Below are 26,064 nucleotides of genomic sequence, written 5' to 3'. Positions count from 1 at the left end.
ATCAGTCGTAAAGCATTTCTGGGATGACAGCTTTTCAACTGATTGATGTGGACCTATTTTTCTTCTGTCTCTTGACCGTTTGGTATGCGGATCTTGTAAGCAACAGGTGATATTTTATCTTCAATTTCAAAGGCAGCATGTCAAGATTGGAGGAATTTCCACCCCTTGGCCTGTTCCTTTGAACATTGTACACGTAAACCTTGTCACCTACTTCATACTCTTTCTTGGTGGTCTTTAGATCATAATAGGTCTTCATTCTTTCAGCCGACCTTTCAAAATTGCGCTGAGCATAAGCAAAAGCATGCTGGAGGTGCTTCCTTAAATTTTCAATGTACTTATGAGTAGTGGACACATTTATCAGTGTCTGCTCCTGGGTCCTAGAGAGCAGATGCTGTGGTAACACCATTTTCTGCCTGGTCATGAGCTCAAATGGAGACCTCTTTGTTGCAGAATGATGGTGTAGGCCAAGAAGCCATCAGGACAAGCAGCAATCGGGTGTCCCAAGTGGGCCCATAGTCTGCCACAAACTTCTTTAAAATACTCACAATTGTTTTATTGTACCTCTCTACCCGTCTCCCCCCCACTTGAGGCTGGGAGGTAGGCAATGTGGAGTTTCCTTTTTACCACTAGAATCTTCCACATCTTCGCCATCACCTCACTGGTAAAATGGCTTCCTCGGTCAGACTCAATCCTTTATGGGAGGCCAAAATGAGGGAAGATGTGGTTGATAATTGATGCCTTACAATTCGGCGCTGGAAGACATTCTACCCACTTCACAGCAACATGTACTTGTTTACTCAAGAGGAGTGAATCACTGGCCCAATGAAATAGGCTTGCAAATCTGACCAAGGCAGTCATTCCCCTTTTTTGTAGGAGAACGCTGTGTGTGAGTGAACTGGGTTGGAATTGAGCACACACAAGACACCCCTTTAGGTACGTGTCAAGGTACTGGCCTATGTGTGGCCAGTAGGCAACCTTGCGCAAGATTTCCAATGTCGTATGAAATCCCATATGACCGGTAGTGGCCGCCTCATGGGCGTGGTTCAACATCAGGCTTCGGAATTAGGTAGGTACCACCCACTGTTCATTGCCATATAGGACTCTCCTTACCAACAAACCGTCTTGGATCCAGAACATCTTGGAAAACCTCATCAACACCCGGAGATCCTCTTTTGCGGTACAATCCGACTCTGTTAGAGGAAAGCTTACGGGGTCTTCAATGTGTCGATAACATTTCCCAATGATCGGGTCCTCTTTCTGTGCAGTGAACAAATCTGCATCTGGGGTATCTTTACTCCACTGGTCTGTTGAGAGTTTGCTGTTAGCCCAAGCTTGTGACTTGGTGACTGCTGCCATTTGGATTTCACCCAGCAGGGATTCCGTTTCTATGAAATCCCCCTGCAGAGCTCTGGTTTTAGCGAGCTGGTCAGTCAGTCATTCCCAGTCTCATCTGGCCCCTCTAATTTGGAAAAAAACCTTATTTTCTTCCAATAGATGGTCATCTCATTGGAGGTCACCAGATCGTTGATTTACATGATCAGTTTGGCATGCTTTAGGGGTTTGTTGTTGGTACAAAGCATGCCTCGATTCTTCTATCTAAACAAGTGCTCCACAAACCCATTCTTGACATAATAAGAGACAGTGATTATGGCCAGTTGATTGAGTTGGTGGTGCACTGCAGTGAGGATGCCTTGATAAACATCTATCAAATCTGCAACCTTACTACTTCCTGGTCCTATTTTATAACCAGCAGAGGTTTCCGGGGTATGATTCAACCAGGCATTCCCAATGCCAGCCACCAGTTATTTTCCCCTGTTGCTATCAACATGGTAGTTGCACCCATCCACATAAGCTGTGGGTATCCCCTGACACGTGTCTTCTTCATAGATCTTGTGTGGGGAAGTTAGGTACAACTCCATGTTGTTGTTGATCATTAGACATTTGTTCTCGAGTCCGTTTTCTTGAGCACAATCATGCAAGTCCGCCAAGCCTTGTGCTAGGGGACTTTCCTTGTTTTGGCCATATCTGACATCCACAGGAAAGACTTGCATGGACAAAATCCAGGAAGTAATTCTGGAATTACTAACGTTCCCTGCCCGGATTCTGTCACTTTGTAGATGTTGCAAGGGTTGGTGCAGTGTCTCGACAATGACGAGCTCCCCCTGTATGAATGGGCGGTAATCTTTCAGCACCCACGCTGTTGCCAGGAATGCCTTCTCGCAGTCAGTGCATTTTTACTCCACAGAAGACAAAGACTTTCTCACGTATGAGATGACTTGTCTTGCTTTTGGTACAATACCGCTATTGGGCAAGTATCTGAGAACCCTGTCTCCAAGAAGAACTACTCCTTGTTCTTTATAGGGTAAGCCAAACAGGGAGCCTGGGAAAGGCTTCTTTTCAGTTGTTTAACTGCCTCAGATTGTTCTGGACACCACTCCCACTTGACTCTGGCCTTTAATAAATGGACCAAAGGTCGAGTGACCTCTGCATAGTCTTCAATTAACTTTAGACTATAATTAGTAAGTCCAAGAAGGCATCTTAATTCTTGCAGAATGCTAGGTGCTTGTAATTTCAATAAGGCTTCCACTTTCTTCGCCTGGGGTTTAAGAGCCTCAGGTGTGATCTCGTGCCCTAAAGTGTTCACTCGGGTCTTACACCACTGTGCCTTCTGAAAGGACAGTTTAGCTCTGGCCTTCTGCAACTGGGTGAGAACATAGCAGATTTCTGCTACATGTTCCTCCAGAGTTGAGCTCTTGATCAAAACATCACCCACATAGGTCAGATTTCCCCTTTTGCCCAAATCGGGCATGACCTTATGTAAGAAGATGTTGAACTCATTGCCAGAGTTTATATCGAAAGGGGGTTCGGGTCCACGTGTACTGTTGCCCCCCGAAGGTAAAGGCAAACCTGTACTTGTCTTCACTACTCATGGGTACTGTCCAGTAAATGTTGGTCAGGTCAATGGTGGGGTACACTTTTGACCCTTGGATCTGGACCCGTCCCTGATCGATGTAGTTAAGGGGCCATCTTGACATATGGACCCGTTGTTCAACTCCCTCAGGTCTGCACATAGTCTCCATTGGCCGTTTGGTTTGAGTATCCCCAGTAACGAGTTGTTGAAGGGACGGTGGATCGGACTAATTATCCCACAGGATTCTCAATTCTTAATAAGCTCGGTGAGTGACTCCATGGATGCGAGATGTAACCGGTATTGTTTCACAAATACTGAAGCCATCTCGGTGTCTGTGGGAATGGTGTTTGAATGAATGGATGTACGTCCACAGTCGTATGAGTCTACTGAAAAGATATCTTGGAATTCCAGGAAGGCCTGTTTTAGATTTAGTCTTTGCTCCTCGGTCTCACAGGCATCAGCAAGATTGATCCTTTCCTTGACCATCTGCTTGAAACCTGGAAAGTCCTGGGGCTTGGCAATTCCAGCGGTATCCTCCAGTTGGGTGGAGAGATCTATTTTGATGGTGTTGACCTGGACAGGGGATTCGGGGTAGTGGTCTTTATCTCTGAACACTACCTCCTCCCTCCTAATGTCACACCATAGGGGCAGGAAGAGAACACCAGGAAATCCCCCCCATGCCTAGTAAAAATCTTGTCTGGAGGAATACTGTTGCTGATGTCGAAACAGTCATTTGGGATTGGTCCCATGATGGCATTACCTAAATCAATAGAATAATGTTGGGCATCAACCACCATTCCAATAAAATTGTCTGCGCCCAAAGTGATACTTTGAGCGTCACTGTTATCCATCAATATTCAAATGGTGTTGTGCTGTAGATCTACTAGAGGTGTCTGATTTAAATACAAACCTTCTTGTTGGAGATGGGAGTTTAGATTTATTTATGCGTCCTGATGTTTGAGGTTCCGTCCTCGCTTAATTTTGATGGGAAGAGTAAATTGTCGCACCTGTCATGGGATGATAAACTCTTCTCGCACTTGAGCTTCAACTGCATAAAGCAGCAATTGAGCTGACCGGAATGCCTTTTCAATGTTGTCAAAGCCCATGGGGTTACCCCCCAGTCAGGACCAGTCTTTACGATTAATTAGATCTAAATTGATTGAGAATCAGTTGAGAATGTCAATTCCCAGATAAAAAGCAGAAGGGACATCTCTCACGACCCAACAATTATGGTCTATGCTTTTGTCGCCAATGGACATTTTTAGCATACACCTGCTAGGCAGGAGATGTTTGGAATTTCCAGACCTACTTCCCATTTGTCAATCAATTTAAATGTGGGAATGGTCTTATCTTTTGGGAGTTTCCTGAATAATTGTTTGCTGATGGAGCTCCTTCCATTATGAGGCATACTCTGGCGAGCACCGGTTCCTCGCCCTCATTTAAGTCAATGGGGAAAAACAACTGCTCACTCTTTTTCTAAATGCCTGTCAGACTTTGAGCGGGTTCTTCCTTGTCTGGTTTCACTCAATGTTTCTTCTGATTTTGGACTGGTGTAAATCTTTAGGTTGTTTCCTTCCAGTGTGGATTGCCACTTAAAACTGAGAGGAAGGTTGATTTTTAGGAATGGAGAAGGGTTCCCATCAGCCGTTTGTTCTCTTACAGAGATGACAGTGGTGTCTGGGACATGGTTATTCTTGAAATGGAACTCTACATTCTCAGAGCGTTGATCAATTACGTGACAGGTACCATTCAGGCTAACATAATTGTTACTCATTTTTAATTTGATATGGCAATTTAAATGAGTGGAATTTGATGGCCCTCCCCCCGTCCTGAGTTTAGTTGGCCAAAGGCCCTTTTTGACAGGAGGATGGCTTTGGATCCAGTATCCAACAGAGCTGATAATTCACAGTGACCCTGCAACTTGACCGGTGCATAAATCGGTCTTCTTTCTCCTCCAAGGTGCAAAGAAAGTGTGAGTTATTTGACAACCCGGTGGTCATTTTCTCAATATTGAACTCCGGCACTGTGTGATCTTGGGCAATTTTTTATGTCGGAGTTCGGGAATCTGTAAAAAAAAAGTTGCAACTCGCAATGGGAGTTGTTGGGGAATCCTCCTTTTCCCCGTCTCTTTGGCTGTCCACCTTTAACCGGTGACAATTCTCAGAACCTGTTTGGAGAAAGGACAACCCCTCGATTTCAATTCTGTCTGGCTCACATGTTTGGGGTTGAATAGTTTCTGGTTTTGGGTCAGTCTCCATACTTACCCTGTCCCACTCAGGGTCTTTTGGGACCCATTTCTCTTTGGGAGGGATCCCCCTGTTTTTTTAAAGAGGTCTGCTTACCTGGAACCTTGAGGGTGTCTTCTCTTTCAAATGGGATAATCTTGAGTCCTTCCATAAAGTGAGTTCTTCTTGGGCCTCTCCTACTTACCATTTGCTCTTTGGGTTCTAACATTTCGGTTGTAGAAGAGACTCTTTCAGGCTGAGAGGTCTTTAGGGGTTCTGTTTTGGTGAGAAAGGAAGCTTCTTCGAGGGCTTGGCATCTCCCCTCCACCCTGGCCCCTTCCTCCGGAACCTGTGGTTTGTCAGAGGTTTCCTCCCATCATTTCCCCGCTGGGGCATCCGACCTGGGTGTTGGGGAATTCTGGGAAGCAGGGTTAGGATGAAAGTTGGACTGAGCCCTTAGCATGCACCCCAGATTATTGGCCCGTTGCTGGACCTGTCGCTCCAGTTGTGAGACCTTGTCTGGGTGATAGGGAGGTCTCAAGTCATACCTCTGCTGCTCCTGAAAGGGTAACTGTCCCTTCACCCAGAGTAGCTCGGGTACTGAAAATTCCCCCTATAATTTTCCATCCTGAATCTCCCTTCTCAAGTGTTCAGGGATCTATTGTCCTGGAACCGAGGAGAGAGGAGGATTGTTTGGGAAGTTCTGATTCAGGTGATATCTGGGGAACAAGTTTAGATTGGGAGGTGGAGTGAAACTTCTCTCCTGAGGGAAGTTTGGAGGGAAGTTTACGGCAGTACTTACCTGATTAGTTCCCTGCCTTGGGCCGGGGCAGTATATACAATACCCAGGATTAGTTTAATATCCTTGTACCTACGACTTATATAGGTGGCAGGGTCAGAGGGATCAATGTTCTGGACCCCTGCTTGACTACCATTCGATTGGGCCAGGTTGGGGGGGGGACCTTCTACTTTCCATTTTGCTTATTGCCAGGAGAGTTACTTTTAGGCCCCCCCATCTCCAGATCCAATGGAGGGGTAGTTTATACCTCCACCACCTTTGCAGCAGCATGGGTGTTAGATGGTTTGGGGATTTTGGCGGTAGTTCTACTCTCATCAGGCTTTTGGACCTACCTCATAAATCCTGATAGCCTGTTCAATCACCCACTCCAGGGCCCTATGCTCATGCAAGTCACACACCAACTGAGTCATTATGTATTTAGGGAGCACATGGACATATGTATGAACTCCCTACTATTGGTGTTCACCCGCCGGGAAGTCTGAGCAAATGGCCGTTTTAACTCCTGCACAAACTCCGTAAGCGCCTGATCTTCCCCACACTGCACGTTATATGCAGCCTTACGGTCCTCTTGTGGGATCCCATTGGTGGAAACATGCTTCAATATGGCCGCCTTATAAATGGACCATTTATGATGATCCTGGTCCTCCAGTCTTGCAAAGAAACTGGAGTACTCAGGAGTACTCATGTGAGAACGTCCATTTAGCTATTAGAATGTACTAATTTTGAGCCATCAATCATTCTGAATGAATGCACTGCTTTATTGGCACATGCTAACTTTTGGATAACTTAATTATTGGCACACTAGTTAGGCCTGGCATAACATTGCTACTGTTTAGAATGGTTTATTTTCTATGAGATATGAGATTGTGAAACCTGCTTGCACGCTTTCACTTGGTAGGTTAAAATAAAAAAATGCCATGAATGTGTCAAACACTAATTATACACATGAGTTGGATACTGTTTGTGGCTGTGGTTTTGTATTTTTGAATTCCACTAAAGACAATTATTTGTTTACAACCTCACGGTGTTTATATTGTTTTGCAGCATAGTGCACTTTTTAATGAAAGTTAATGCTTTTTGTGTGTGTTTTTTGTTGTTTTGTTTAGGTGTTGCATAAAGGGGTTTTTCATGTGTATACTTGTGCTTTAATAGCTGGATCCTGTAAAGTAAGATAAAAAAAATACTTTGAACTGTGGTTAATTATGTGTACATTTGTATTAGTCCCATGTACACAGGTATTGAAAATTAATTTCAATTTTAATTTAAACTGTTAGGACATGTTTGGCTGTATTAACTACGTTATTACCACTCAACTCCTTTACTGTTACCGCTTGCGGTAACGAAAGGGTCCCCCATGATTCTGAGTCGTCCAGACACTCCACTTATTCTACATTTTAGCGTGCCCTAAGACTCCACGGGGAAATACCATATTACTACATCTGGTATTACCACGTGTGGCAATATCGCATCCATTAATGCTTCTGTTTGGAGCGAATTTCCCCCACCCATAAGCAGGCGGTTTCATGAGTTTCACTTCTGAAACTCGGATTTTGGCAGAGTGGCAAAGCATCTGGCATTCTAAAATATCTGGTGTTTTTACCACTATCGCCCAACTCCCATGGAGGCCCACAGTCTACCTACCAGAGTGGCATGCACTTAGGAACTAGCCTCCCCGACATATGCCTGGACTCTCATTGGCCTGTCTCAATCAGCCCGCCTTCAGGTTACAAATGTCCCTCTGGATCCAATAAGGACCTAGGCACGGTGGTTTGACTCTTGGTTGAATATTAAATTATTATTTATTTCCTTTGCAGGTCCCGCCTTGCAGATTTCTTCACAAACTGCCAGTCGGAGCCACGGTCGGTCAGCGGTTGTCTCAAAGAAAACTTTGCCGACTGCCTATTGGCTTACTCCGGGCTCATCGGTAAGTCAACTTCACCACGGCCTTTCTTACTGGAGGTGGGAGACTGACGTCCGACTGACTTCGCCCCTGCATTAGCAGATTGTTTGAAATTGCCGCTGTCACAGAGCCTGCTATGATGTCTCTTAGTTTCTCTCTAGACCAACTGGAGGATTTGGCAAAAGCGCAGTAAAGAAAATACCCCATGTGCTAGGGTGACCAGCTATTTCAAATAAAAAACAGGGGACAGGCCACTGACATAGAAATAGGACAGGAGTTAGGACAGATGCAGCAGTGATAAACACAAATAAAGGACTGGGCCACAAACCGTGGCTGATTAAACCGTAGTCCCACTTCTATGTCGGTGCCATGTCTCCATGCATTTTAGAGGCACAGAACACTGATTAGAGGAGAGAGGACCTGGCGGAAGAGAGAAGATATGGGGAGGGGCGGAGGGTGAAAATTGAGTGGGTAGAGTGGTGTTCAGCCCGATGTTGGATTTTTTGATCGAGTCTCTCAAAAAACCAGGACAGTTGCTACCCGACCCTCAAATCCCAGGACAGGTTTTTTAAGTGAAAGAAGCCTTGGGACAGTGGGGCGGAGGGGCACATTCTGGGACTGTTCCGGCAAAACCGGGACATCTGGTCACCCTACCCAGTGCAAACCTTTATGCCACTACAGTCAACAGACAATTTTGGCATCCTACTCCCCTACATTTGAACCACGTTTGATGTTTTTAGGGCCAACATGGTACCACCTGGAGCCCCTTTGCAGACAGCAGCGTAGGCAGCTTCTTAGAATTGTCTTATTCTTACCATGGCATTTTTGGAGATGGTTGAACTAAGTTTCAGGTTCAGGCAGTGTTTCGGAGCTCAGCGCAGTATACATGAGTACCAGACTGATTCTCTAAGCCAGCGCTCTGAAGCGGTTCTATATTACACGAGGCGCTGCACAAACACCTAACATAAACGAAGATCAAAAGCCTGGCCCCTGTCTCCCTAACAGTCTGTATTTCTTTTGCTACCAGGCACAGTGATGACCCCAAACTACATTGACTCCAGCAGCCTGAGGGTGGCGCCGTGGTGTGACTGCAGCAACAGCGGCAACACCATGGACGAGTGTCAGAAGTTTCTAAATTTCTTCAAGGAGAACACGTGCCTCCGTAAGTAACACATAGAGGCAGGGTCTCAGTCTAAAGTGGTACCCGTACTCTTCCACATTTTTTTTTAAACATCCCCTTTCCTTGTTTTCAGCATTCATTTTAAACATCCCCCTGATTGCTGAAATGAAGGCGTCAGTAAAACAATTACATCACCCATATGCTTGAAAATGCCATGCCTTCCCAGAGACAACCAGGCAGCTCTGTAGTCTGCCTTGTTGTATTCACAACCATTAAGTCACTTTTTCACACGCTCATCTTGTGAGTAAAATGTGCCAGCACACAATGGATTATTGACACACTCTTCACATGTCAACAAACTAGACACATCACAGACCTGTCAGCATTTGTCAGTTAAAAAGAGGTTTATGTGGTGGGGTTATTCCCTGAGGATAATACACATGGTGTGGGGATTTGGGGGGTGCTTATGGCATCTTCAAAGTGAGCTTCGACTTCACAGAGAAGGGGGCGATTAGCACTCCCCATTTCACACATGTGACTGGATGCGGATGCATACCAGAAAGCAGTTCAAGGGAGGGGGTGGGAGTGTCTCTGCAGCATTCAGTAGACCACCTGGAGAGGCGCATGGGAGGACTGTCCCCCTTGTCGACCAGGCCTTAGAGAGATGAACAGCCCACGTGGCAGCTGGGGGCCCTCTCCTGGCTGGAAGCAATGGAAAAGATCCCAGACTAATTGCATGGCAGCGTTGAGTGAGCTCTCCTGTGCTCAGCGCCCTGAAGGTAACAGGCTTTGGATGGTGACGCTAAATCCCCTGGAGCAGATCAGAGGATCCTGCACGCTTTTTAACACCCTTTGAAATATGACACGGTGTAGGCAGCCAATTAGTGACACGGATAGAACTTGGCAAGGAGCCAGGGCCCAAAATGGTCATTGGAGCCACAGACTTCACTTGGAAGTAGCAGATAACATTACCCTCTCCTAGGCCGGTGTGAACTGTGCATACCGAGGGCTTGGCAAGGCTGCTTTGGTAATGGAAACCGGCTCCCCATCTTAAATGCACATTGTGAGTTCACTGCATACTAACATGTCTGAGAAGTGGCTGCACCTGCCCTTGTTCCAAGTCAAACAAGCATTGGTAATGCCAACAGTTTTGGCTTTTGTGAAGACATGGCAAAGTCAATCGCAGGCACTGCTGTAGTGATATTAACTGGACATTCAATGAGGGGCTAAATAATTAAACAACACCTACAAGCTTTGTGTCACTTCTAATATGCAAGTTCTCCCTAGCTTTACTCTAATGCAATAGCTATGCCATGTAATAGCCAAAACTAAAAATGACTCTGAGATGGTTGATCCGCACTTATAGTGCTGGGCCTAACATCGACAGATATAGGGCCTCATTCTAAGTGTGCCGGTCCAATAAAAATGCTGGTAAAATAGCCGGTAATCCCAGATCTGGCAAAGGTCCCCGGACCAGCATACTCTGAGTTTGCCGGTAAGGGCAGTGAACTACCAGCATGCCTGACCTGCTGGCTGTTCAGGCCCCTATTGGCAAAGAATTGGCCCAAATCACCGGCCCAGGGTTTACAGGGGCCAGGGATTGGGGCAATTCCATTTCATGGAGTCCTATCGGACTCCAAGGAATAGGAATTCACTGCCGTTGCTGGCACCCTTCATATCCCAGTAACACCAGGATTTCATGTGGCAGTAACGGTAAGGCGAGTTTGCCGGTGACCCGGCTGTACTACTGGCGTGTTACCAGCAAATTCATAATGAGGCTCCATAGTTCATAAATTAATGTCCAACCCACCTAATGCAATTGCTTCCTACACCACCTCCCAGTATCTGACTCCACTTGCCCATGCAAACATTGGTCGATAATTACACTGTTCTTTGTCAATGTTGGTCACTGATTCCACCACATCATAGCAATGGTGATCTGTGATGCCAACACACCTTCATTTACTACTCCGAACTCACTGTCACTGTTGATCTCTGATCTCATCTCCTCTAGCAATCTTTGTCTCTGATTTCACCTTCTCAAAACAGGTAAATCCCTAACTCCCTGTCCCCTTAGCATTGTCTTTCTTACTGCCACCTCCCCAGAAATGTCTATATCTGAATCAGCCTTCTCTAGCCATGTTTAACCCTGATTCCACCTCCTCCTAGCAAAGTCAATCTCTTAATACATGACCACTTAGCTATGTCAATAGATTCCACCACCTTCCAAAAATGTCAATCTCTTAATGCAATACCACCTAGCTATGTCAATCTCTGATTACCTCTGATTACTTCCAGCAATGTCAATCTCTTAATACACGACCACCTTGCTAACTCAATCTCTGATTACACTACCTTCCAGAAATGTCAGTCTCTGAAAATACGACCACCTAGCTATCTCAATCTCTGATTCCACCACCTTCCAAAAATGTCAATCTCTTAATGCAATACCACCTAGCTATGTCAATCTCTGATTACCTCAACTTCCAGCAATGTCAGTCTCTTAATACACGACCACCTTGCTAACTCAATCTCTGATTACACTGCCTTCCAGCAATGTCAGTCTCTAAAAATACGACCACCTAGCTATGTCAATGTCTGATTACACCACCTTCCAGCAATGCCAATCTCTTAATATACGACCACCTAGCTATGTCAATATCTGATTACACCACCTTCCAGCAATGCCAATCTCTTAATACACAACCACCTTGCTAACTCAATCTCTGATTACACCACCTTCCAGCAATGCCAATCTCTTAATATACGACCACCTAGCAATGTCAATATCTGATTCCACCAGCTTCCAACAATGCCAGTTTCTGAATCCACCGATCCATAACAATGTCAATCTGTTAAACCACCATCCTCCAGCAATGTCCATCTCTTAATACCCAATCACCTTGCTATGCCAATCTCTGATTCCACCAACCACCTTCCAGGAATAGCAATCTCTTAATACACAACCACTCATGTCAATCTCTGATCACAGCTATGTCAATCTCTGATCCCACCACCTTCCAGCAATAGCGATTTCTTATTACACAATCACCTAGCTATGTAAATCTCTGATTCCGCCGCTCCCCATCAATGCCATTTTCTGATTCCATCGCTCCATAACAATGTCATCAGTCCATAACAATGTCAATCTGTTAATCCACCATCCACTAGCAATGCCTGTATTTGATTCCCCAGCTCCCTAGCAATTTCAATAGCTTAATGCCGGACTCCCTATCAATGTCAATGGCCGACTCCATTGCTCCCTAGATATATCAATCACTGATTCCACCCCCCCTAGCAATGTCTGTCTCTGATTCCAGCAGTTCATAACAATGTTACTGTCTGATTCCATTGCACGCTAGCAATGGCAGTCTCTGATTTCATTGCTCCCTAGCCATGTCAGTCTCTGATTCCATTTCTCCATAGCAATGCCAGTCTCTGATTGCATTGCTCCCTAGCAATGTCAGTCTCTGATTCCATTTCTCCGTAGCAATGCCAGTCTGATTCCATTGCACCCTAGCAATGACAGTCTCTGATTCCATTGCATACTATCAATGTCAGTCTCTGATTCTATTTCAACCTGACAGTGTCAGTCTCTTAATCCAACCCCACAGTAAAGTCCATCTCTGATTTCAGCGCCACCATAGCTATGTCAATCTCTGATTCCATTGCTTCCTTGCTAAAAAGGATATTTTTTAGCCATAACTCTGTGCAGACAGCCATCCCTGGAAATAAACACACACCATGCAAGGAGGAGACATGCAGACAGCTGGCTGGGAGCATCTTGTTTAATCAACTGTCTTGCAGGCTGAAAAATAATATCTCACAGTTTTTCTGCATCCATCATGGTTTTATAAAATGACAAAAATTACACTATAATGTTATGCTAATTGGAACCTTATATTCTGATAGGCCAATTTACTTAAAGGTCAAATACATCACTTGTTTTCCATTGGATACAAACACTTCCTGAAGCACATGATCATTTCCTGTCACAATTACTTAATTTATGCTAATCAGCATTTACCAAAACACTAGACATGTTTTCGTAACTTTAAAAACTGGGGACACGCAGTTCTGGGCATGATGCATACCTCCATACTTCAAGCACACTCTGTCAAGCACATGGATTAGCTGTCTGGTTTTCTATTGGTTACCTCGCTTAGCTTATCTTTTCCTGACTTTATGCACATTTCATTTGTATGCAGCACTTTTAGAAATAATATATTCTTATCATTTCAACTGCTAAGTCACTGCACATTGGCTTCTGTCCAAGCCCTCCCTTTCTGAGCTACACACAGCCCTATATTTTTTCTTTGTTCAACTCTTTTAAATTTCCAGGAGATTTAAGGCCTGCAGTTTATTTGTAATGCATGATGTGGCATTCATTTTCAAAATAATGGATCCATTTTCTATTCTTATGGGCCTTATTGTTTTTCTAATGTCTATTGAGTGTGGGTAATATTTCTTATGTCAGGGAGCTATATTCTATGTTTTGTATGCTGTACACATACATGTAAGCATGTATTTATATTTTATGTTGTCCTAAACAAACGTGTGCTGTGTCATCTATTTTCTAATGTAGCTGCATATAATAAGAGCACCCTGGCTGCCTCAATGTACAATGCTTCTGACCTTTACAATGTTGGACAGGAGGGTGGGGCACAGGCCCAGAATAACATTTTCACCTGTCTATCACCGGAGGGAGGATCTTCTCCTCTTCACCCTAGCAATGTCAGTCTCGGATTCCATTGCACCTCGCAATATCAGTCTCTGATTCCATTGTTCTCTAGCAATGCCAGTCACTGATTCCATTGCACCCTAGCAATGACCCTAGCAATGGCAGTCTCTGATTCCATTGCACCCTAGCAATATCAATCTCTGATTCTTTTGCACCCTAGCAATGTCAGTTGCTGTTTCTATTGAACCCTAGCAATGTCAGTATTGCACTCTAGCAATGTCAGTCTCTCAATCCAACCCCCCGAAATGTCCATCTCATATTCCATCACCCCATAGCTTTGTCAATCTCTGATCCCATCTCCCTGGTGCAATGTTGATCTTTGATCTCAACTCCCTGTTATAGTGTCAGCCTCTGGTTCCACCTCCTTCAGCACTGCTGACCTCTGCTCAGAGCTACAGTGCCTGTTTCTGATCCCCCTATCTGCCAGCTTCCTCACCCTGCCCAACTGCAGCTACATCTTCCCTATCGAAAGGTTCATTAAGCAGCTCCAATGCCACGACATTAGGGGTATCGGGCACTGCAGTGACTTAGCCCCCTGAGTGGAAAGAAATCATCAGAAAGAAGTGGACGGACTGCATTGAGAGCAGTCTGCTTATTTTGTGGGGGGGGTTCACAATTTACTCTGATATTGTGTGTTCTACATGAATACAATACTGATCTGTTCTATTTGGGAAAAATACCCTAGAGCAAAAACAATGACATACAAAAAAAGTAATGTCATGAGAAATTAGAAAAGAAAAAGAAAGTAAGCAAACATCAAAATCACATAATGATATTACAAATTCTTTTTAAATCTATGTAAAGCATTTCGTTTTTTAAAGAAAAGGAACATATTTGTTGCAAACTGACAGGTTAGAACAGGGGGACCCAGCTGCATCATACATCTGCACCTTACAGAACACTTTGGCAAACAATATAGTGTTAAAGTAAAATGTGGGGGAACCCCCTGGACACCTTTATATTCTTCCCTTTTGGCACATAATCTAAACTGCCCCCTTTCGCTTGTCTCGAGGTAAGAAAAAGATGTCTGTGCCCTGTTGCCTGCCTGGGCTGTATGTTCATTGCACTTTTACAAATATCAAACTCTAAATATTGTGATTCGTGTCTTTCAAAATGGATCTTTTTACTTCATCGAGGCCATTATGTTTGCAAAATAACTCCATGTGAAGGTGGAATTCTGCATTTTCATTGTCTTCATTTTAGGGGAACGATCTATCCAATTTTCATTTGGGTTAATTTTAGTTTTGTCTATCAGGTGGTGTAAGACGCAACCTATAAGCCACATCTATTGCAATAGCGTACAGCTATGAAAAATGGCATATGCGGAGGGACACAAAGTTTGTAGGTGTTATTTGGGCATTTACCGATCCATTGACTACCCATGGCCAGGCTAATCCATATGGCCATTCCCATCCAGTGCCTGCCCCTCCCTGCCCAAAACAGCTCTGCATGCAAACTCTTTCAGCTCGCTTTAATCAAGCCTTACCATCAAACTTTGCACTCAAAGTGCCTGCCAGGGTTTTTTCAAAGAAGTCTTCTGCGACTTAATAACTTAATTGGAGCTTTAAATGTGCCACTTGTGTAATAGAAATGTCTTAACCAGGTGTGCCTTCATGCACTCGATTTATAAGCACTCACGGAGGTCCTGTTAAAAAAGCATTGGCAAAACCACCAGTTTTGGCTTGTCTGTAAATATTAGGCATTTGCCAGGCACTGCTATTAGATGCCCAGGTACTCGCACCATTTTGCACCTGCTAACTCGATGACCAGTTAATACCACTCTGGCTGCTCCTGGAAAGTGCCTTTACCACGCATACACAAAAGGCCAAACTTTTGGCATTGCCAATGCTTGTTTGAAATGTTGCGTGACCCCCTTATTTAAAATCTGAAAGAGCAAACTTAAGACGGAAGCGGCAATCAAACATTATCTCGTTGGTCTCACCGAAAGTTGCATTGCTAGACAAAATAAATAAATCTTTGCAACCTAGCCGCGTGTTTTGATAAAAGAAAACAACACTGTGGGCATTTTCTCATGCAAATATCACACCGCCAGGTGATCAGCCTTTTTAATGCACAATGGCCTCCAGAAGTACGCCTCACGGTAAGGAGTACACCTCACAGTAAGGCGCATACGCTACAAAGCAGTGTCTCTGTGTTTTTAAATCTACACCGTTCAGACAATCTCTGAAAGTCTTAACAGGAGAAGATACGGCCAAGTCGATTAACGCCGGGGCGTGCTATATTTTTAAAACTAAGACTTTTGTCAACAATTAAAAGGTGAACCTTTCAGTAAAAAAAAAGTATGTTCATTTTTGTAGTAGCATATGACTTGAATGTGTGCCAAAGGCCTGACATTAGCGTAGCCCGGATCTTTTCCACAACTAGCCAGACCCCTGCCAAAGAGACCTGTGTGGGAAAAAGGTCTAGAATACACGCTGTTCTCTTACCTGGCTGCTGCCTGAGGTCACCATATTCTCCCATCTGCCGGCAGTCTAAATGCACCACAATCTCCCAACCGTTAACAGTCTAAACACACTGCATTGCCTCATCTAACAGCATTCTGAGAGCACAGCATCCTCCCGGCTAGCAGCAGTCCAAATGCACCATATGAACCCAACTATCAAGTGTAAATGCACTGCGTTCTCCCAGCTACCAGCAGTCTAAATGCACCACATTCTCACATCTGACATTACTATGGATGCACCACATTCTCCCATCTAACAGCAGTCATTCTGTCTGTATGCACTCCCTTCTCTCATGGAACTGCAGTCAATCATCTTGACAGACATCACAATAAGGCCAACACTACTACAGTGCAGGAAAGAACAAAATACATAATGTTCAGTCTCCCCGACAGACAACAGCATGACGCCAACACTACCACAGTGCTGCAAAGAACTATATACCCTAATGTTCAGTCTTCCCGACAGACATCAGCATGACCCCAACACTACTACAGTGCAGGAAAGAACTAAATAACATAATGTTCAGTCTTCCCGACAGACAACAGCATGACGCCAACACTACTACAGTGCTACAAAGAACTATATACCCTAATGTTCAGTCTTCCCGACAGACAACAGCATGATGCCAACACTACTACAGTGCTGCAAAGAACTATATACCCTAATGTTCAGTCTTCCCGACAGACATCAGCATGACGCCAACACTACTACAGTGCTGCAAAGAACTATATACCCTAATGTTCAGTCTTCCCGACAGACATCAGCATAACGCCAACACTACTACATTGCTGCAAAGAACGAAATACCATAATGTACAGTCGTCCCGACAGACAACAGCATTACGCCAACACTACTACAGTGCTGCAAAGAACTATATACCCTAATGTTCAGTCTTCCCGACAGACATCAGCATGACCCCAACACTACTACAGTGCTGCAAAGAACGGAATACCATAATGTCCAGTCTTCCCGAAAGACAACAGCATGACGCCAACACTACTACAGTGCAGGAAATAACTAAATACCCTAATGTTCAGTCCTCCTGACAGACAACAGCATGACGCCAACACTACTACAGTGCTGGAAAGAACTATATACCCTAATGTTCAGTCTTCCCGACAGACATCAGCATGACCCCAACACTACTACAGTGCTGCAAAGAACGGAATACCATAATGTCCAGTCTTCCCGACAGACAACAGCATGACGCCAACACTACTACAGTGCAGGAAATAACTAAATACCCTAATGTTCAGTCCTCCTGACAGACAACAGCATGACGCCAACACTACTACAGTGCTGGAAAGAACTATATACCCTAATGTTCAGTCTTCCCGACAGACATCAGCATGACGCCAACACTACTACAGTGCTGCAAAGAACGAAATACCATAATGTCCAGTCTTCCCGACAGACAACAGCATGATACCAACACTACTACAGTGCAGGAAATAACTAAATACCCTAATGTTCAGTCCTCCCGACAGACAACAGCATGACGCCAACACTACTACAGTGCTGGAAAGAACTATATACCCTAATGTTCAGTCTTCCCGACAGACAACAGCATGACACCAACACTACTACAGTGCAGGAAAGAACTAAATACCATAATGTTCAGTCATCCCAACAGACATCAGCATGACCCCAACACTACTACAGTGCAGGAAAGAACTAAATACCATAATGTTCAGTCTTCCCGACAGACAACAGCATGACGCCAACACTACTACAGTGCTACAAAGAACTATATACCCTAATGTTTAGTCTTCCTGACAGACATCAGCATGACGCCAACACTACTACACTGCTAGGAAGAACTATATACCCTAATGTTCAAGCTTCCCGGCAGACATTAGCATGACCCCAACACTACTACAGTGCAGGAAATAACTAAATACCCTCATGTTCTCTCCTCCCGACAGACAACAGCATGACCCCAACATAACTACAGTGCTGGAAAGAACTATATAACCTAATGTTCAGTCTTCCCGACAGACATCAGCATGATGCCAACACTACTAAAGTGCAGGAAAGAACTAAATACCCTATGTTCCATCTTCCCGACAGACATCAGCATGACACCAACACTACTACAGTGCTGGAAAGAAGTATATACCGTAATGTTGAGTCTTCCTGACAGACATCAGCATGACGCCAACACTACTACAGTGCAGGAAAGAACTAAATACCTTAATGTTCAGTCATCCCAACAGACATCAGCATGACACCAACACTACTACAGTGCTGGAAAGAACTATACACCCTAATGTTGAGTCTTCCTGACAGACATCAGCATGATGCCAACACTACTACAGTGCTGGAAAGAACTATATACCCTAATGTTCAGTCTTCCTGACAGACATCAGCATGATGCCAACACTACTACAGTGCTGGAAAGAACTATATACCCTAATGTTCAGTCTTCCCGACAGACATAAGCTTGGCCCCAACACTACTACAGTGCTGGAAAGAACTATATACCCTAATGTTGAGTCTTCCCGACAGATATCAGCATAATGCCATAACTACTACAGTGCAGGAAAGTACTAAATACTCGAATGTTCCTTCTTCCCAACAGACAACAGCATTACCCTAATACTAATACAGTGCAGGAAAGAACTAAATACCCTAATGTTCAGTCTTCCCGACAGACATCAACATGATGGCAACACTACTAGAGCACAGGAAATAATTAAATACCCCAATGTTGTCATCCTGACAGACATCAGCATGATCCCAACACTACTAAAGTAAAGGAAATAATTAAATATCCTACTGTTCAGTCTTCCTGGCAAACATCAGCATTATCCCAACACTACTACAGCGTAGAAAAGAACTAAACACCCTAATGTGCATTCATCCCGACAGACATCAGCATTAGCCCCAACACTACTAGAGTGCAGGAAAGACATAAATACCCTAATGTTCAGTCATCCTGACAGACATCAGCATTACCTCAACACTACTATACCGCAGGAAATAACGAAAGACCCTAGTGTTCAGCCAGTTTCTCAGCTAGTGCTCTAGAAATCAGCATTCCAGCCCGTCTGGTTCCGATCGCAATCTGTGGAGCCTAGCCCAGCGACCTCTGTTTGTACGAGTTATTCCTCTATTACACAGCACTGTGCTTCCTTGCATCTAGGTTCCGGGTCCATGAACCACGCACAGGTAAATGCACCCAATTGCATTTCAGACATCAGTGGTTGGATCTCTAATGGCCCCAATGGGCCTCTCTGGTCTGTAACCATGGGCAGAAGCCCAGATCCCTAGGTGCTAGTGTTGAAGGAGTGTCTATGATGACCTTGGGCCTCATTACGACTCAGGCGGTAAGGGGTTTACGGCGGCGTAAACAGCGCCGACCCTTACCGCCTGAGTACGAGGTCCCTTAGCGCCATGGCGGATTTAACACCTGCTTTTAGCAGGTGTTAAAATCCATGGCGCTAAGGGACCATGGAGTTAATTACGCCACCGTAATTTACAGTGGCGTAATTAACGCCTTCCCCACTCCCATTATGACCTCGGAATGGGGCGGTAAGTCCGCCTACCACCATGGCGTAAACGTAGTTTACGCCATGGTGGTAAAGTCACGGCCCAGGCGGTAACTTACCGCCTGGGTCGTAATGAGGCCCCTTGTGTCTTCAAAACATTGATGGATACCTTTGCAGCCCTACGCTCCCATTTACAAAACCTTGTAAACTGGTATTTCAGTGGAAGCGGTCTCTTTTAAACTGAACCAACACTAAAACTCCCACAGCACCAGTACTTGCTTCTTGGTGGAAGAGGCCAGGGCTGGAAACGTGGTTTCCCGTTGACACTGAGCCATCCTCACTCTCTACCAGGGAGTAGTGTTTATCCTACAGTTCCTGTTTTTAGACCAATGAAACTACAGCCTACTTCCCTCCCTGGGACTGAATCCTCCTGTGGGGACAGAGCACTTCCAGCCTGGGCTCTTCTATAGCTACTACCATGAAGGCTTGAAAGATTATATACTATACAAAATGACCCCACGTGCTTCCCATGGGAAAGAACGTGCCAGTCTTCGAGAACATTCAAATGGGAAACACATAAGATGTGTGTAAGCTAAATGTACACTCAAAACTATGGCTATAATAATGGCATCAACTTGATATGATATAAGTCATTTATAAAGCGCCTTTACACAAGTGTTTCTATGCTCGACAAGACATGGAAGGAAAGACAGAAGGAGGACAAAATAACGATCTTACTAGGCCGTGTGTTCCTTCACATCGCGCGAATGTGGGGGAATGAGGTGGAGAAGTGCCAAGAAGGGTGTGAGGGGAGGGCAGAGTGAAAAGGAATGCAGAAGTGCTGTCAGGAAGTGGCTCATAAGTGCAAGGAGTCAGGGGACTGTGGGGTTGCAGATACAGTCCCTGAGTGGTTGTGGGCCCGGTGGCAGTGCAAGGGCAACTGGACATGCTGGAGCCTGGTCCCGTATGTTCAGTGGGTCGCCAGATAACCAGTTTCCGCAGCAGACAGGGGCATCAGCAAGGGAGAGAGAGAGAGAGAAAGCAGAAGCGAAAAGGAAGGTCTTGAGTTGCTTCCTGAACCTTAGCTGGTCCTGCTCAGGTTTGAGAGAGGCAGGGAGGCTGTTCCAGAGGACACTGTTTATTAAAGTGCTCTTGTTATATCAATTCTTTTCATTTTGTGGTTTTGTGATTAGCCAACGTCCGCTCTGCCTATGTCTACAGTATATCATGTGTATTCCTTGTACGGATAAAGGCAGAGTCAGCCCACCCTTGATTTGCAGCTATGACCTGCAGGCTGATTGCAGACTACAGTACTCTTAGCATTCAATCACTGAGCTATATGACCAGCTGTGCATTGGAAGGCACATGTAGCAATTCTGTGACATACCGGTTTATTTATTTATTTCTAGCGTGCCAAGACCCTGCAGGCATCGGAGCCCTCACCAAGACATCAGACAAAAAACATCTAGCACAGGACATCATTTGACGCAGGAGGATAGCTCAGGTTCAATGTGCTTGCTTTGGAAGCAAAACAACACGGGTTTGATCCCCGGGTCCGCGCTTAGAAATCGCGGGGTATTAATCGTGTTATAAATAACCTATCATATCATATCATATCATATCAAGAGGAGTAAATGCAGAAAGAGGGCATTCTACTGCTGTATCATAGAGAGTCATATAGTAAAACAATTACAAGGTGCCCCAAATCGTATCGGAATCCCATGGAAATCACACCCCCAAAAAAAGAAATACAGGACTTTCTTAGAGGGAATCTTCCAGGAAGGTTATACGACTATTTTACAGGGATGTTCTAAACATCCTTTCAGAGCCCCCTAGAAATCCATTAGGGGTCCTATAGCAATCGCAAGGAAAAATAGGGGTATTTTTGGTTCACAACAGCAAATTCTTCCTTATCAGCCAATTCATCTGTACTGACGGACTCTGTTGCTTTAGTGATTGATAGAAATTACATTTGTGTTAGCGAAAATAATAGTTAAATGATGAGTAATACAGAAGACTATGGCTTATTAAGAAGAAATTTCTGTGCTCGAGGCGCGATTTGTTACCTGCGCTGTGCATGTGGATCCCCAAAGCCGCCCCAATTCCCCAAAGATCTGATTAAAGAAAATATTTTTGTTTTTATTCATTTTGCAAAAAAAACGAGGCAGAGCCAATTTACACTGTGCACAAGCGCTGCCTTCTAATCCCATGAAACTCTTCTAAACTATTCCAGCGCTGCGCTTGAAAACATCCCGCGTCAGCAGCGCGCTTGAGACGCGCTCATTAGGTAGATTTCGCTTGAAAAGGAATAAAAGGCCAAAAGGGAAATTTAAACATCTTAGCGGGCGCATTACCAGGTTCAGATGTGCGGGAAATATGCATATGCAAATCCAGAGAAACGAGCTCTCATTTGCAGCCGGCTCCTCGCTGAACCCCGCTTACCAGGATTAGCTGCCGAGCCCTATTGCCCGCTAACCCTGGCAATGGAAGTTGTTCGCAGCTTTGAAATACAGGATCACAAAACAAAAGGGCTTTGATAGCATAACAAGCCAGGCAGATATTGCCCAATTATCAGCATTAGTCTTCATTAGCTGTAAAGCAGCAGTTGTTTTTTTTTAAAAAAGTTTTATTTGAAAAATGTAATACAAGGCAATAAATAATAACAGTGGATCGAGCAAATGGGCATAAGGGAATAGTATCCCCATGAATAATGTCGCCATACACATGGTCACCGAGAAACGGCCATATGCAACTTTATTTATGGGGTAAATGGGAGCAGGGGTTGCAGAGGTGTTCCCCGCACCCTTTAAAAAAATATGGGGATTACAGGGGTGTCCCCCGCAGGTCCCATATGGTAATATCACCAACAACAAAAAACAGCACCATTCTTGTATGGCAACATTTTTGCGGGGTTATTAACACATGGAACCCGAAAATGATGACATAACAGTTGATCCAGATTGATCAACATTTTGGTAATGAGAATTCATGAAGGCCAAGTAGACACGTGAGATTTGATGCAAGACAACAGATTTTAAAGATAAAATATAACAAGACATGCAATAACAGAGAAGACAGACAGACATACACAGAAGGAAGGGGGAGGGAGACGGGAGCAGGATACTATAGTAGCGTACATTAGACATTAGGAGCGGCATTAGATAAAAAGCTAAGGGCCCGATTCATGGAATGTTTTGCACGCTTCAAAGTGAATTTGCACTGCTGTAAAAAGTGACTTTGCACTGCCGATATAAACCCTGACTCACGGAACTGTACAAAGTGCATGTTTGCAGTGCACAGTCAGTGCAAAGTCATATTGTACTGCAAAAATGACTTTGTACTGACTTTGCACTGCAAAAATACATGTTGCACAGTTCCATGATTCAGGGTTTGTGTCAGCACTGCAAATTCACTTTTCAGCAGTGCAAAGTCACTTTGAACCAGGCAAAGAATTCCATGAATCGGGCCCGGTTTAAAGTGACTCTGCACTGTTGAAAAGTGTTTTGTAATGCAAACATGGCTATGCACTGACTTTGCACGAACCTTGCACTGAAAAAATGCACTTTGCACAGTTCCATGTATCAAGGTTTGTGTCGGCAGTGCAAAGTCGGTTTCAGCAGTGCAAAGTCACTTTGAACCGTGCAAAAAATTCCATGAATCGGGCACATAATCTTTCCAGTCTATGAAATTGCATATAGAGTTCGACCAAATTGTATAATTAATGCGATCAAGGTGTTTCCAATTGGCCAAAATAGTTTGAATTGCAACTAGGATAAAGAGGTCAGCAAATGACAAGCATTACTCTCTAAGACACCTCGTAAAAGTGTGTGAGTTACATTTTAAAGGGATTAAGCAGTCGACGTTTTTTTTCTTCATTTTGGAGTCCACCTGCTACCTCGACCTGCGGGAGGAGAATGTGCTTAGTTTTGTTGTCTCATGAGAGGGCCTTTGATAAAGCTCCAATCAGAGGGATGCTATGGGCCATCCTCCCGACGTGAGTCGGGACTTCCGGGTTTGAAGCAGAACACCATGGAGTGTTGGTGCAAACTTGCATGCAGTGCTGCCCCACCACATTCCACACAGGCTCGCAGTGGAGGCAGGACGTCTATATTGCGCACATTTACTTGGCGCCATCATCCACTGAGCCAGGATGTCCTTCCTGCCTTTCATGGGCGTAATTTTAGGGGGGAGGGAGGGTGTTTGCCCCCCACCCAACTTTCATGGCACACTGTTTTGTCCCCATTCATTTGGCATTTTCAGCAAAGTTACTCCACTTTTGCCTTCATAAGAATGGGTGCTTCCACGCATGCGACTGGAGATTCTTTTCACCAGTAAATATCCCTTTACCTGGCCTGAAAAGTGCTGTGATCAGAGGGATAGCAGACAAGGGGATCTCGTTTCCTTAATGTGTACAAGGTTTGAGCACTGCTGTGCCCTTGGATACCTTTCTACGACCCACGTCTGATTTTGCATACATCTGTTGGCTGTGTTTCCATTCCACCGCCTGCTTTTATAAACAGTAAGTGATATTTCTGCTGAGACATTTAGGTGCTGCTCTGCCATTTAAGGTTTATCTGACCTGCTGAGAAGTAATGTCATGTAATGTAATTGGTCTTGTATGCAGCCTGTCTGCCACTATTGGTGGCCTCGCTGTGCTTTGCTCTATAAGAGAAAAAGGGAGGGTGGGGCTCATTAGTGGGACAGTGGGAAAGGCAGATGCAGACGGAAGAAACCTGTTATCCATATGGGAGAGTCCAGTGGACGGAAGAAACCTGTTATCCATAGGGGAGAGCCCAGCAGAGGGAAGAAACCTTTTATCCATAGGGGAGAGCACAGCGAAGAGAAGAAACCTGTTATCCATAGGGGACTGCCCCGCAGATGGAAGAAACCTGTTATCCACAGGGGACAGCCCAGAAGACAGAAGAAACCTGTTATCCATAGGGGACTGCCCCGCAGATGGAAGAAACCTGTTATCCACAGGGGACAGCCCAGAAGACAGAAGAAACCTGTTATCCATAGGGGAGAGTGCCAAAGATAGAAAAAACCTGTTATCCATAGGGGAGAGCCCAGCGGACGGAAGAAACCTGTCATCCATCGGGGAGAGCACCGTGGATGGAAGAAACCTGTTATCCAAAGGGGAGAGCACAGCGGATGGAAGAAACCTGTTATCCATAGGGGAGAGCCCAGCGGACGGAAGAAACCTGTTAGCCATAGGGGAGAGTCCAGCAGATGGAAGAAACCTGTTATCCATAGGGGAGAGCACAGCAGATGGAAGACACCTGTTATCCATAGAGGAGAGCCCAGCGGATGGAAGAAACCTGTTATCCATAGGGGAGAGCACAGTAGACGGAAGAAACCTGTTATCCATAGAGGAGAGTCCAGCAGATGGAAGAAACCTGTTATCCATAGGGGAGAGCCCAGTGGATGGAAGAAAGCTGTTATCCATAGGGGAGAGCCCAAGACCTAATAGGCTATAGCGCTTTGGGTCTGGTTAGTCGATGATTTGGGGGACTGAGACACAGGTATATCACAAGATGTGGTGAGGCCCCCTTATGATCTTTTGCACTGGGCCAGCGGGGGCACCTCCGCAAACAGGAGTCTCGAGAATTCTCCCCTTGAGTTTGTGTGGAGGAGCCCAAATATGGTTTAGTACTACAACTGCAAATCAACTACAGCAAAGTTAGGTTTCTCTACTGAAGAAAGGGTTTTGCCAGACTAACGTTTGTATCATATGCATAAATATACATAGGATGGCATGACGGCATGTGGTGCATGACAGCAGCATTAAGGAGCACACTGCGCCTGTGTGCACATTAAAATGCACCTCATACACAGTGACAGATGGATGACGTACTGTGGAGGCTGTTGCATTTCTGAACTGAAGAGGCTTAAATGTTTGCACCAATTATGCAGGATCAGCAGAGTACAGTGAGGGGACCCAAATCAAACAAGGGTTGTTTGAGGGGGTTTCTCACTCTTAAGAACATGTTTGAAACATTGAGTTACATTTATGCATTTTACAGCACTTTAATTGCAAAATTGGGTAGAAATCCATACAGTTTGCAATTGGCTTTGTATCAAAGCACATGGAAAAACCCAATAGTGGCAAGTCACCAACAGTGCACAAGAACATATCCCAATACATTTCATGCCGCCTTTCACACAACATATGCAAGTATAAAAATATATTCATGCTGGTCGTTCCCATGTATGTCCATGCAGGCTACACCAATATATGCCATTATAACCATATAAGGACTCCCAGCCAGTAAACATGCCACGGCACAAAAAGCATGTCCTAGCTGACTGTGCACCATACCTGTTATTACTGGCTAGAATGTCCTAGATTCAATGTGGTCTAGATTAGCCAAGTAGTATGGTTGCTTTACCCTTGATGCATGGTCTGTGTATC

General features: G+C 44.7%; 1 protein-coding gene across 2 annotated transcripts in view; it reads left to right on the top strand.

Moving 5' to 3' along the window:
* The window catches only part of GFRA1 (GDNF family receptor alpha 1), a 602,771-nt gene that overhangs the window by 497,002 nt on the left and 79,705 nt on the right, over window positions 1-26,064 (top strand). For both annotated transcript variants that reach the window (XM_069611899.1, XM_069611900.1), the window contains 2 exons: window positions 7,750-7,859; window positions 8,863-8,997. In XM_069611899.1, coding sequence (XP_069468000.1) covers window positions 7,750-7,859; window positions 8,863-8,997 — 245 coding nt within the window. The remainder of the gene's footprint in view (window positions 1-7,749; window positions 7,860-8,862; window positions 8,998-26,064) is intronic.

The sequence above is a fragment of the Ambystoma mexicanum genome, chromosome 8, assembly GCF_040938575.1.
Source record: "Ambystoma mexicanum isolate Mex_15411 chromosome 8, UKY_AmexF1_1, whole genome shotgun sequence".
NCBI classification, from domain to species: domain Eukaryota; kingdom Metazoa; phylum Chordata; class Amphibia; order Caudata; family Ambystomatidae; genus Ambystoma; species Ambystoma mexicanum.
Note: the sequence above shows the minus strand (reverse complement) of the source record. Positions and strands in the feature narration are given on the sequence as shown.